General features: G+C 39.8%; 1 protein-coding gene across 5 annotated transcripts in view; it reads left to right on the top strand.

The window, feature by feature from the left end:
- rab3gap1 (RAB3 GTPase activating protein subunit 1) overlaps positions 1–7,995 on the top strand; it is a 76,591-nt gene extending 68,596 nt beyond the window's left edge. For 4 of the 5 annotated variants that reach the window (XM_069935185.1, XM_069935182.1, XM_069935186.1 and 1 more), the window contains 2 exons: positions 4,470–4,572; positions 7,299–7,574. In XM_069935185.1, the coding sequence (XP_069791286.1) occupies positions 4,470–4,572; positions 7,299–7,541 (346 nt within the window). In that variant the 3' untranslated portion in view covers positions 7,542–7,574. Of the gene's footprint in view, positions 1–4,469; positions 4,573–7,298; positions 7,575–7,828 lie in introns of those variants that run through there. The other variant, XM_069935183.1, reaches the window with a different exon arrangement.
- The last annotated feature ends 6,454 nt before the right edge of the window (positions 7,996–14,449 follow it).

Genomic DNA, 14,449 nt, shown 5'->3' with positions numbered 1-14,449 from the left:
GTAAGGAAAACCCCTTCCCTTATGTGAAGAACAGAAGGATGACAGGAGAGAAGTTAGGACCAATTAGACATAAAGGTGGGAAGATGTGCCTGGAGGCTGTGGGTGGTTGAGGTCCTCAATGAACACTTACCTTCAGTATTCACCAAGGAGAGGGACCTTGATGGTGAGGACAATATGGGTGGGGTAAATGTTCTAGAGCATGTTGATATTGAGAGAATGTGTTTGAGCAGTTAAAATGCATCACGATAGATATCCCTGGGGCCTGATGGAATATTCCCTAGGCTGTTTCACGAGGCGAGGGAGGAAATTGCTGAGCCTCTGGCGAGGATCTTTGTTTCCTCGTTATCCACGGGAATGGTATAGGAGGATTGGAGGGTGGAAAATGTTGTACTCTTGTTCATAAAAGATTGTAGGGTAAGTCCAGGTAATTATAGACCAGTGAACCTTATGGTTGTGGAGGGCAAGCTGTTGGAAGGATTCTTGGAGATAGGATCTATGGGCTGATCAGGAATAGTCAGCATGGCTTTGTGAAAGGCAGATCATGTCTCACAAGCCCGATAGAGTTCTTTGAGGAGGTGACCTGACATATTGATGAAGGTAGTGTGGTGGATGTGGTCTACATGGATTTTAGTAAGGCATTTGACAAGGTTCCACATGGTAGACTTATTCAGAAAGTCAGAAAGCATGGGATCCAGGGAAGTTTGGCCATGTGGATTCAGAATTAGCTTGCCTATAAAAAGCAGAGGGTTGTGGTGTAGGGAATATTTTTGATTGGAGGGTTGTGTGTAGTGGAGTCCCTCAAAGATTAGTTCTGGGATCTCTGCTTTACATCATTTTTATTTACAACTTGGATGAGGGGGTAGAAGAGTAGGTTAGCAAGTTTGTAGATGACACAAAGGTTGGTGGTGTTGTGGAGAGTGTAGAGGAGTGTAGAAAATTGTAGAGGGTCATTAATAGGAGATAGAGTTGGACTCAGAAGTGGCAGATGGAGTTCAATCCAGAGAAGTGTGAGGTGGTACACTTTGGAAGAACAAACTTCAAGTCAGAGGGCAAAGTTAATGGCAGGGTTCTTGGTAGTGTGGAAGAGCAGAGAGATCTGGAGGTCCATGTCCACAGATCCCTGAGAGTCGCCTCACAGGTAGACCAGGTAGTTAATAAAGCTCATGGGGTGTTAGCTTTCATAAATCGAGGGATTGAGTTTAAGAGCCGTGAGCTGATGATGCAGCTATAAAAAAAATGGTTAGACCACACTTAGAGTACTGTGTCCAGTTCTGGTCACCTCATTATAGGAAATGTGGAAGTGTTGGAAAGGGTGTGGAGGATATTTACCAAGTTGACACCTGGTTTAGAGAGTATGCATTATGAGTAGAGATTAAGGGAGCTAGGACTTTACTCTTTGGAGAGAAGGAGGATGAGTGGAGACATGATAGAGATATTCAAGATATTAAGAGGAATAGATAGAGTGGACAGCCAGTGTCTCATTCCCATGTCACCACTGCTTAATACAAGAGGGAATGGCTTTAAGGTAATGGGTGAGAAGTTCAAGGGAGATATTAAAGGAAGATTTTTTACCCAGAGAGTGATTGGTGCGTGGAATGCACTACCTGGGTCAGTGGTGGAGGCTGGTACATTGGTGAATTTCAAGAAACCACTAGACAAGCGTATGGAGGAATTTAAAGTGGAAAGTTATGTGGGAGGCAGGGTCTAAAGGTCAGCATAACATTGTGGACAAAAGCGTCTGTATTGTGCTGTACTGTTCTATGTTCTTTGAAAGTATAGACAGGTAAGCAGACTGGGTGGCGTGACTGTGTTGGTAAGGAATAACATTAAATCATTAGAAAGAGGTGACATAGGATCAGAAGATATAGACTGGACATAGGTTGAGTTTAAAAATGGCAAGGGTACAAAGACACTTGCCGGTTATGTACAGACCTCCAAACAATAGCTGGGAGGTGGACAACAAATTACAACAGCAAATGGAAGAGGCATGTCAGATGGGCAATTTATGGGGGATTTTAACCTGCAAGTAGATTGGGAAAGCCAGGTTTGGATAGGATCTCAAGAGAGGGAATGTTGAAAGCCTGCATGATAGATTTTTAGAGCTACTTGTTGATGAGCCCATGAGAGAGTCGGCTGTACTGGATGGGGTGTTGTGTAATGCACCAGAGATGATTAGAGAGCTTCGAGTGAAGGATCCATTAGGTGGCAGTGATCACAATATGATGAGTTCAATTTGAGATTTAATAAGAAGAAACTAAAGGCAAATGTGTTGCTATTTCAATGAAGTAAAGGGAATTAGAGTGACATGAGAAAGGAACTGACCAAAGTAGATTGGAAGGGGACAGTAGTTGGGGGAAAAAAGAAGAGCAGCAATGGAGAGAGTTTTGCAAGAAATGAGGAAATTGCACATCAAAAAAAGGAAATACAGGTGTAGGCCATTTTATGAATGAATACTCGCTTTACGAAAATTTGTTTTTCTGAAGAAACCAGTGTTTACTATCCGAAAGAAATTTGAACTGGTTTTTGCTTTTACGGAAATAGCCTTCAGTAGTATGCCATTTTGGTAGGAATGTTCTTGTTTCGTAAAGTGGGGTGTACCTATATTCAAATGGAAAATGTCACAACTGTGGCTGACAACTAAAAATACTCATAAGGATAGAAAAGACAAAGTATGACAATAGACAAGCAAATAATATCAAATAGGATAATAAATGTCAAAGAGGATATAAAGAGTAAAAGAGAGGTTAGAGTAGATCTATGACTTAGAAAATGACGGAGAAATAATGATGGGAGACAAGATGGCGATAGGAACTAAATGGGTATTTTGCATCAGTCTTCACAATGGAAGACATTTAACAGTCTGCCAGATGTCAAAAGATATCGGGGAAAGGAAGTGAATGCAGTTACTATTTCAAGGGAGAAGGTGCTCAGAAAGCTGAATAGTCTAAGGGTCTTGAGTTCCGAAAGAAGTAGCCGTAGTGATTGTGGAGATATTGGTCATGACCTTTGAGGAATCATTGGATTCTGGGATGGTCCCAGAGGACTGGAAAATTGCAAATGTCACCCCATATTCAAGAATGGAGGGAGGCAGCAGAAAGGAAATTCTTGACTGGTTAGCCTGATGTCAGTGATTGGGAAGATGTTGGAGTCGATTGGTAAGGATGAGATTTATGGAATACTTAAGAGCCACAAGACAAGATAGGCCAAAGACAGCGTGGCTTCCTTAAGGGAAAAATCTTGTTTGACCAACCTATTGGAATTCTTTGAAGAAGTGACAAGCAGGCTAGATAAAGGAAATGCAGTGGATGCTATTTATTTGGATTTTCTGAAAGTCTTTGACAAGGTGCCACACATGGGGCTCCTTAACGAGGTAAGAGCCCATGGTATAGCAGGAAATATTCTAGCATGAGGAGAACATTGACTGGCAGGAAGCAAAGAGCATACAGGGATCATATTCTGGTTGGCTGCCAGTTGCTAGTGATGTTCCACAGGGGTTGGTGTAGGTGTCACTTCTTTTTATTTTGTATATTGTTTTAGATTATGGAATGAATGACTTTCTGGTCAAGTTTGCAGAAGAAAGGAGGAAACAGGAAGGCTGCAGAAGGACTTGGATAGATTTGGAAAATGGGCAGATAGATGACAAAAGTGTACTGTCATGCACTATGGTAGAAGTATAGGAATAAAATGTAAAAACAGGAATAAAATGTTGAGAATTTAAAAGGCACTGGTGAGATCTCACTTGGAGTATTCTGGGCAGTTTTGGTTTCCTGATTTAAGAAAGGATGTATTGATGTTGGAGAGTATTCAGAGGAGGTTGATAAGGATGATTCCAGGAATGAAAGGGTTATCATATGAGGAGCTTTTGACAGCTCTTGGCCTGAACAGCTGTTGGAATTTAGGAGAATGAAGGAGGATCTCATTGAAACATTCTGAATGTTAAAAGGCATGGACAGAGTAGATGTAGAAAGGTTGTTCCCCACAGTGGGGAAGTCCAGAATAAGAGGGCGCAACTTCAGGATTCCAGAGTTTCCACTTAGAACAGAGACGTGGTGGAACTTCTTCAGCCAGAAGGTGGTAAATCTGGGCAATTTGTTTCCAGAGGCAGTCATGGAGACCAGGCCATTAGCTGTATTTAAGGCAGAGATTGATAGGTTCTTGATTTGCCAGGGCATCAAAGGTATGGGTAGAAGGCTGAGCAGTGGGGCTCAGTGGGAAATTGGATCAGCTCATGATTAAATGGAGGAGCAGACTCGATGAGGTGGCCTGAATTGTCTATTTCTGCTCCTATGTCTTCTGGTCTTAAAATAAAGTTTGCATTTTCCACAATATTGTTTTAATTGATCAATAGGATTGAAATAGCAACATATTCGTGGAGTTTTAATTTTGAAGTTAGAATTTCAGAAATGTTCAAAAATAGACAATCATGTCAAGAAGCATTGTGATTCACCATTTTAATATTTTGTTATTAGGTTTCTGAGCTGTCTTTTAGAACAGCCTGAAGTGCCAGTTATTGGAGCATGCCGAGGGCCTATAGGGAATATTATTTACAAACTATTTGTTAACTCACAGAAGGTAAGAACAAATTGTAAAATAGAGTATTTTCATTTGATTATTGATTCTTAAATATTTTGATGGATGATCTTTTAATAAAAATGGGACAGAGCACTTGCTGAAGAAATGGAATACTGCATTTAGGTTCTCTTCCAGGATTTAAGTGTACATTAGCTGACTTGTGAAAACATCTTTGTAACTTTGGAGAGTCACTTTTATATTGCAACAGAAGTACTTGTGTGGTGCATTTCATATTTCCAGTTTTGTTTTATGCCACACTTCAAAGGTGAGATAACTTGAGATGACTTTATTAGCCTGCCTAATTTGACCTGTGCTCTTGCATGCACCAGGTTAAATGAGCTTTCATCCATCTGTGTCAATTGCTCTTTCAGGTCAATGAGGCATATATTAAAAGAGATAACAGGGATCTTTAGAATTTATTTTGGAACAAGAAATAGAGGGCTGGCTGAATACTAACACTCAGTAATGTGAAATTGTTGATAATTACAATTTGTAAAGTGCTGAACAGACATGCTAAACAAAAGTAGCCTCACATTATATAATTGCATATTCTACCCCGAGCTAAACAGCAATTTCATTTAATTCAAAGATTCTCCGTTGAAAGGGAATAACATCCCCCGATTGGAAAGGAACAGAACGTCATGCTCATTAATTGATCAAGTGACTGCTGTGTCAGAGTTATGCAGATTAACAATGAAAGCAAATATTCAACACTTGTTCTCAAACACTGATGGTCTTTTGGAATTAAGCCAAGATCCAGTGTTGTTGCTATTTCTGTTTTCATTGCCCGCATTCCTTTGTTCTCTATTCCTTGTATATTTGGACTACTAGAAATATGCATGGAGTGTAAAGTGCATGCACTGTATCTGAAACTACAAATACATTATACAATGAGGACCTCTTAATGAATAGGTCTTGGAGTTCATCACTCTGGTGCAAGTGAGATCCAATGCCAACAATTGGGATAAAAAAAATGATAGCTCCACTGGAGCTGCTGTAATGACAATGGTGCTGTGGACCTGGGGTAGGGCACCTGTAACAGGAAGAACACACCCCATTGAGAAGGAGAAGCAGAGGAGACCCAAGGACAGTGACCACAACAGCAGACCAGCGAAAGGCTCTGTGTCTCAAGGTCAAGCATAGGCAGCGAGCTATTGGTGACTCGTGGGTGAGGAACCCACACAAGCTACAGGATGGTGGCAATGAGGTCGAGGAACGTGTCAGCTTGCGGGTGGCTGGATGGTGGCTCATGCGAGTGTGTGTCAGGGCTGGGATTCAAAAGGATGCTGAGAGCAAGGACAGCTCCTGAAGGCTTTGTGTCGGATGTTTGGATCTGGAGCTCGGATTGCCAATGGATCGAACAAGGGTCTGTGTGGCTGCAAAGGCTACAGGAGAGCAGGAGGCTTGGTGACTCTCGGGATCCCTCTATTGTTTCTTTCTCTGAGGCTCACCACTAGTCACTGGTCTCCGGCCTGTATAACCATTGTCGAATCCAGTTTACTATCTCATCATGAATACCGAGTGTTTGAATCTTCCTGACTAACCTCCCATGTGGGACCTTTTCAAAGGCCTCACTAATGTCCATGCAGACAACATCCACAGCCTTTCCTTCATCAACTTTCCTGGTAACTGCCTTGAAGAACTCTTATCAGATCAGTTAAACATGACCTACCACTCACAAAGCCATGTTAACTATCCCTGACCAATCCCTGGCTATCTAAATACTTGAATACCTGATCTCAAAACACACTACTGATGTCAGGCTTACTGGCCTATAATTTCCTGGGTTACTTTTGGAGCCTTTTTAAACAATGGAACAACATGAACTACTTGCTAATCCTCTGGCACCCCATCAGTGGCTAAGGGTATTTTAAATATTTCTGCTAGGGTCCCTGCAATTTCTACACTAGCCTCCCTCAAGGTAATATTTTGGTGGAGATGATGTATTTGATAACCTTTGGTGAATAGCTTATGTGAATAATAATAATTTTTTTGCTGTAACAAATTGGTATGTTTTTGTGTCTTAAAAAAAATGAACAATTTCTTTTAAGCAATTGTTTGACCCCTTGGCCATCTGACTCAATCTTCCCTTCATCCTTGATTTTCTCCTAATACTACTTTTCTCTCACCCCTTCTCAAGCTGTCTGAATCTACTGAAGAGGTAACAACCAACCCTTCTCCTCCATCTTGCTGTGCCTCATGAAGATGCAAATTAGTTTTAGGAGAATGCAGCATTTTTTGATTTCCCTAATATGTTTGCTTCAATAGATCAGACCTGAGATCATCTATATTATGGAAATTATTTGTGTTATTTTAAATATTTAAACATCTTGAAGTGGGAACATTCATGCTGTAATCCAGCTACATTTTTTTCATCGGCTTTCATAATGCTCACATTTGTTTAGAATGCTCATTCAAACGCCATTTGAAGAATATATATTTGAAACTGCAAATCTATTACTGTCGCCTGGTATCTTTTCAAAAGATATTAAAGAAATATTAAAAAAATTATAATGCCAACAATAAAAAAGTTATGAATGTCCATTTCAGCATCCACATGTATGGCTAATTTCATTTCCAGCTGCCACATGAAATTCCTTATCTACAATTCTTGTCTTAAGTCTCTTTTGCAAAAAAATAAAGCTATAATTTTCAGAGCAAGTAAACAAGTATTAACCTCTAATCAGACTTCTATAATTGGTGCATAAAAATCTTCTATTTTCAAGGCTTCAACTCTGACTCCGATGGATGACGAACCCGAAAAGCCAGATTATTCTGATGAATACAAATCAAGTTCAGGAGCGGTATCAGAATTTCCCTTGCCAACTGGACGTGAAATAATTCTCCGGACAACTTTACCTCGCCCTGCACCGTATTCCAAATCTTTACCACAACGCATGTACTGTGTTTTATTAAAAGATGAATTCCGTCTTGCTGGCGCATTCTCTTCTGACACATCGTTCTTCTAATGTAATTGATAATTAAAATATCATTCACTAATACTTTGGTGTCTTTCCTACATTTTTAGCTGTGTTTTAGCTGAAGCTGTTAAATATCTCAAAGTTGATCCAATGCTTCTGAATATATAGTATGCATATGTGACAAACATAGTATTCTGCTTAAGTTTAGCTAAGGCAGAAATGGACACAAAAAGCAGTATAACTGTTATATGAAATTGATAAATATAAAATGTCACATGTAAAATAGAACTGTTTTGTTCATTGGAGATGTCTGACAGTCATTACTTCACTTGCAGGTCACATGTAGGACAATTCTTTATTGAACTTATTACAACTTTAGAAAGAGGTTTGAATGGTTACAAAAGATCCCTGCCTGAACCATGTACTCAACATTATAAAAGGTCGTCTGATGTGGCTGCTTTTCAAAAGGATTTTATTGCATCAATAAATCTTAAAAATCATATTACAGTATTCTTGTGAATTGGTGAAAATTTTGTTGAAAGGAAGCTCAGTAAGTAATAGTAAAAATGTTATTTTGAATATTTACAGATCTTACCTTAGCAGGATCTCTGGATTTCATTGCTACTTTATAATAACAATCTTTTTTTTCAGCAAGTGAAAGCCATAGATCCAAGTTGCAGGTTAGACCACCCTGAATTTGATGAAACAATAATCTACCTCATTGTTTACACAGAAGCGAAATAGGTTAGCAGATATATGCAACTGCTTCCGGAAAGTTCAAATAATTTAGGGCTTCTTCCAAGTCTGAGTGAAAGAATGAGTTTATTGTCATATACACAAGTATAATGTATGGATGAAGGTGTTACTTGCATATTTCCTATTGTATAACACCAACAAATTAATTAAGATGCCAAGAAGAAAAAAATATAAGGAAAAAAAAGAATATTTTTTAACTTCCTGATTAGCAAAGAGGGTATTGTGATGGGCAGATAATTTGTTATAGGTTAAGCTTAACATGAATTCAATCCATGAATAGTATCAGTGGGTGATATTTACACTTGCAGGGAGGTGAGTAGAAAATTCCAGTTCAGGCTACATCTTTGGGAGGCAAGAGAGGAAATTTGTTGGGATTTTGAAAGAAACATGCAAATTTTATAAGGCCATTGAAAAATGTGGCAGCCTTACTCAAAAGGGCAGCAGAAATAACTTGGGTAACTCAAAGTCAGTGACCCTAACACAAGTGGTAGGGAAATTATTGGAATGTATACTGGAGCAGGGGTGGCCAAACTTGCTTAACCTAAGAGCCACATACAATAAACCAGATGTTTGAGATCTGCAGCAATCACACGATCGCAAGCCATGCCCACTAAAACTGCGATTGTTAGCATCAGGCTTGTGCGATTTCTATCTCCATTGCATGGGATGACTGAAATTTCCACCTTAAAATTTGGCTTTGAGCAATACCCTTTGAATAAGATGACCCACTCCCCCCCCAAAAAAAAATCTGGCTTCCTGACCAGTGGATGCTGTTAAAAGCAAGTTACAATATTTTGATAACAAATGATCATTCAAAGGTTTAAATGTTATTTGGATATTTTTAAATAAATCACTGTTGGCTTCTGTAACAGGCCGTTTAGAGGAGAGCTGAGACTTCAGAAATAACTAATGGGCACGTGCGAGATTGTATGGCAGCTGGTTGAAAGATGGCCATGTTATTTTGACTTTCTCATCAAGGTAAGAATGTTAGACTCCATGTATAGGTCGACTCTGATTTTAAGGTGAAATTTTTAAGTGGATCGTCCTATACAAGGGCATATACGGTATTGCCATGAGCTGCACATTAAATGTCAAAGAGCTGCATGCGGCTCACAAGCTGAGGTTTGACCACCCCTGTTCTAGAGGAACAGACTTATCTATTTATAGTCAGAATGGTTTTAAAGTTGAGATTGTGTGTGTCCAATTTGATTTAAAATTTCAAGGAGGTAACTCGGGGTGTTGATATAGTCTTGGTAGACTACAAGGCCTCAACAAGGTTCCACGTAAGATGATGTTGCAAAGGCCAGAATCTGTGAACCAGACCAATTTAGCAAATTGGATCAAAAATTTTAACTTGATGAAAGGAGACAGAATTATTTTTGCAATGAGAAGCTTGTGACTAGTGTGTACTGCAGGCATCAGTGCCGTGAACCTTGCTGTTTGTTACAAACATAAATGACCTGGACGTGCATGTAGGAGATGTGACTGGTAAGTTTTCAGATGAAACAAAAATTGGTGGTGATGTTGATTGTGAGGACAATAGTCTTTCGCCTGATAATGATGTTGATGAACTGGTAAAATGGGGAAGTCAGTGTGAGATGGCATTTTGAGAGGACTATTAAGGTTCTGATATAGTCAACGAATGAAAGGAGTTTATGATTTACCAAAAACCAGAAAGTCCTTTAATTACAGTACAAATAATAATTCAAGACAGCAGCACAAAAAGTGGTTAAGAAAGTCTATGGCAGGGGTGTCAAACTCAAATTCACGGAGGGCCAAAATTAAAAAATTGGACTAAGTCGAGGGCCGAACTAAATATTTATTGAAAATTTTCAACATCTGCATGTTTTCTCTTTTTTCAACATATGTAATGTTAAACTTTTTCTTATTAAAATAAATGTTTAATAATAGTTTTGGATAAACTCTTTCCAGAAGCATTAACAAATGAGAAATAAAATATTCAATAAATAATATTTCTCTATAGAGGATTTGTCAAATGTTGCTAGTGTGCTGTCGAATAGTAAAATCTGAGGGCTATTGAGAATGTGGGAGAATAACATGATTCCTGAAACAATCAAATGGGTGACCGATTGTGGGCATGAACTCTAGCAGGGTTATTTGCCATGCCCTTTTTCCATTGGTACAGATATCCTTTGATTTACACACTTTTCAAGTTTTATGCCTAATGAGCCTGTATCCAGGTGCAGGACCATTTTTAACCAGGAATATATTTATCACTGTGACATGTATGATCGTTTTATCCTGAGATTAAAGTTCATAATACTTACTCAGGCCTGTGTGCGGGAGGGCGGGGTTTGCGGGCGATCGGGTTGGACAACGATAGTGCGGGGGCATTGGCTCTCGCTGCAGGGTGGCATCTCGGCGGATCAGCGGCCCCATCACCGTGAGTCGCGGGTCGGCCTGCGGCAGGGAGGGGGAGTGGGCAACGGTCCTGGTGAGGTCAGGCCCGAGGCCTCCGGTTCTGGGCGCTGGGAAGCGGCCTTGGCTTCCCCTGACACCGGCCAGGCCCCAAAACCAGAGTCCACGGTGAGACCCTGCAATGTAAACAGAGGAGGTGGGGGTGATTAGCAGGCTGACGCCAATGCATTCTGGGATTTGTTGTATTACTGTGCATGCGCTATACTGACGCGGCGGCCAGCAGGCCACCTCTAATACATTTTTGAAATGATCTTGCGGGCCAAATATAATTGGCCCGCGGGCCAGAGTTTGACATGTGTGGTCTATGGGATACCTGCCTTCATCAGTGCAAGTATGGAAGGGGTTGATTGACAATTATAGATAATTAGGGCACAGCTGGAGGAGTGTGACAATGCACCCTCTTGCATGTCCTTCCAATAATGTGACAGATATTAGGATGTGGCCTAGGTTGAAGTGTTTCAACACAGAATAAATTGGATTTGTATTCCCTGAAGCATAAAGGCAAAGAGGCATTTCACTGAGCTATATAAAATTACAAGGGATATAAATGGAGTAGATGGAAACTTTTCCCTGCAGCAGAGATGTCTGTGATGTGAGGGTGTAGATTTGTTATGGTTGCGTACTGACCTTCGGCGGGAGCAGTGGTGGCCGCCGCTGATGATATAAGTGATGCGTGTGTATTTCTTTCTTTGTAACCTGTGGTGTATCAGTGCTGTTACAGATTTTATGATTAATAGGAGAGTTAAAGGAGATTGAAAGATTTTTTTTTCACTCAAAGATGCTTGAAATCTAGAATGCACTGGCTGAAGGAATGGTGGTTATTCTCTCAACATTTTTGGAAGTACTTAGATAAGCACTTAAAAAAGCAATGAGAAAGGTGACTCTACTTTAGGATTAGTGTAGGCAAGTATTTGATAGTTGGCAAGACCAGAAATATGTCCAGTGCTCTGCTGCAGCGTATACCAGGTAAGACCTGATATTGGTGATGCAAAATAACCAGGAAATGAAAATAGTGTATTTTGTCAGGCTCGGAATTCATTAATATGGGCGAGTAGAGTAACGAAGCCAAGGCCTGACTCTTTGGGAAGATCAGAAAGAATGGTTAGATCACAGGAAGCACTGGAATAGTGGAGAGAAGTGGTCGGAGAGCGGTGAAGGAAGAGAAAGGTCAGGTGAGATGTTGTAATTGAGCATTGAAGTTTTCAATTTTTGATATCTGAGACAGTTTGGAATGTGGTGAAGAAATAGAACTGCAATGACAACAACCTTGATACAGTTAGTCAGTCAAGAACATGCATGTAAACAATGTATGATAACGTGGATCTCATTGAAGAGAGTATCTCGAGATACACTGAATGACTTGAATATATTTGGGTTGAAGTCCATGGGATGAGAGTTGGAGCTGGAAGCATTTGCTAAGAGAGACAGATGTAAATATTGGGGGGGCTACATTGGGGAGTGAAAATGCTGATGGTAAACAAGTCAATTAGAGATCAGGTATTAATCACCAGATAGTAGAGAACATCGGGACGCCAGTGGGTTTGGACTGTGCGACTGCGGAAGCGCTGGAGGCGAATCCACAGACTATGACTGAGGGGACTCTTTTGCTTCTCTTTCTCCGACTGTAAGAGACACTTCAGGCAATTTCTGCTGATGGTGAATCTGTCTGCTTATGGCAGACGAAAACAAATTCTGTGTAATATTGCACTGTCTTTTATTACATGACAATAAATTGAGTCTTGAATATCCTGGAAACTGGATAGTAAATTGAAATAAAAATTGCTACCACTAATCTAGTCACCATTTGTGAAGAGAAACAGTTCTGTCAGAGCTTTAGAACTGATAAAGAGAGAAAGTAAATAGTGGGTTTGCTTCTGCCAGTTGTTTGGTCAGCTACTTTGGGTAGCTGGTTATTCCAGAATTTCACCTTGACTGCCGTCAGAGCATTTAGTTCTGCCTAATGTCATTCTTGGAATGTGAAGTGGTTGTCTGACCATGTTTTTAAATTGCCCTTGTTTGCCACAAGCATTGAGGAGCTGGAATAGACTTGATGTTGTTTTGGGCAAGGGTCATATGAACTCATTTTAAGATCTGTTAAAGAGCACAGGAAGATGCAGTTTGAGAAACACAGGTATTGTCCAAATAGATACATTTGCATAATCAGTTATGAATAAGTTGTTGGAGCCAAAAATAGTCCATTGGCCTGCTTTCCCATGTACAAATTTACAGTTCAAACTGGACTTGCTTGGTATGTCATTGATTTTTCACAACTAAATTCAGGAGCTAGAATTGTAGTTTAAGACAGAAGATAGTTTTGTAAACAGCTGGAATAACAACTTATTTAAATCCTTCTGGAAACCTTTGTGCATGTAGGTACCAAGTATCTGTATTTGGTTGCATTTTGAGCAATCGTTATGAATCTTGCTTGGCCAACACTCAAGATCAACATTGGATGTGCCATTTGGGGTAATATAACACACATTGTTGGAATATGTTGGTGAGGTGACAGGATTGATCATCTGTCCAATGCCTTGAACTGCTTGCTATAGTGAGCTCAAAGTAAATGGAAAGACTGATCACTGCCATCCAATGGAGCATGGGTTTTGTGCCAAGCATGCAAACTTCATCCACAATTGCTTTTCCAAAGATGGCAAAGGGTGACCTGAAGGTAGTGGTAAATTTCTTCATTGATGCTTTGCTGAGAAGCTACTTCTGAAATACGGGAAGTGATCCATGTTTGAATTTTGCCATGAATCCTTATTGTCAGAAGTACATGGAGGGCAGGATGGTTTGGAGATGTTGAGCGTAAAGTTTGTACATTTCACAAAATAAATCAAAGACTCAGTTTTCCAAATGCAACTGAAAGCATCATCTACATAGTGGAGGTTGAATTTTGCAACATGGGTGTTTCGGACTGATGGTTTGCTAATAGTCCTGCAGTTAAATTTCAGTGGAAAGCTTGTTTGAGTGGATACTCAGCATTGAGGTGATGAGTGTTGACAGCCTTGCTGGATGCCCATACTGAGAATGGCTTTCTGGATCAGTGATTGAATGGCCTTTTCCAATTTCACTCCACTCAGTATGATCTTCAAGTTTACCCCATAGCTGGGCATAGTTTTCTGGAAGTGAAATGCCTTAAAACTTGAAACATTCAAAAGTTGTTGGTCAGAGGACAATACCCCCCTCCCCCCAATTGTTACTGAGAGATTTGAACTGACATATCCCCATGTTGACTCTGTAACACATGCTACCTAACTGAGATGACTTCTCTTTCAAGCTAAGATGGATAATTGTTATGAATTGAACCCAAAATGCAATACCTTTATGCATTTGGGTTGCAGAAATTCACCCTTGTAAACTTTGAGGTACAGAATAAAATGCAGAATATCCAGGAGAAAAAGTAATTCAGCAATTTTTTTTCAACTTGCTTTTCTTGATATATGCTCAGATGACATGATTTCATGCAATGGAAACTCACAATATGACCAGTTTTCTAAGACTGTAATTCCTCCATAATGCAGGGTCTCCTGTACTGATTGCAAAGAAAGCTCCCCACAAAGCTGAAATCCTAAAAAAAAAAGCTGCTCCTTTTCCGATGTTGGTAAATAACTGTCAAATCAAAGTACACTAAAAATTTGGTTTCAAGGATTGATTAAAAGCACATCATGACACGCTGAATTGACAAATAGTGCACAATGTTTTCATTAATTTGTCATTATGAAGCAACTATTTAAAATCTAAATTTTACATTTCTTTAACTG

Source organism: Narcine bancroftii, chromosome 4, assembly GCF_036971445.1.
Source record: "Narcine bancroftii isolate sNarBan1 chromosome 4, sNarBan1.hap1, whole genome shotgun sequence".
Lineage (NCBI taxonomy): Eukaryota > Metazoa > Chordata > Chondrichthyes > Torpediniformes > Narcinidae > Narcine > Narcine bancroftii.
The sequence above is the reverse complement of the archived record's forward strand: the minus strand, read 5'-3'. Positions and strand labels throughout refer to the sequence as shown.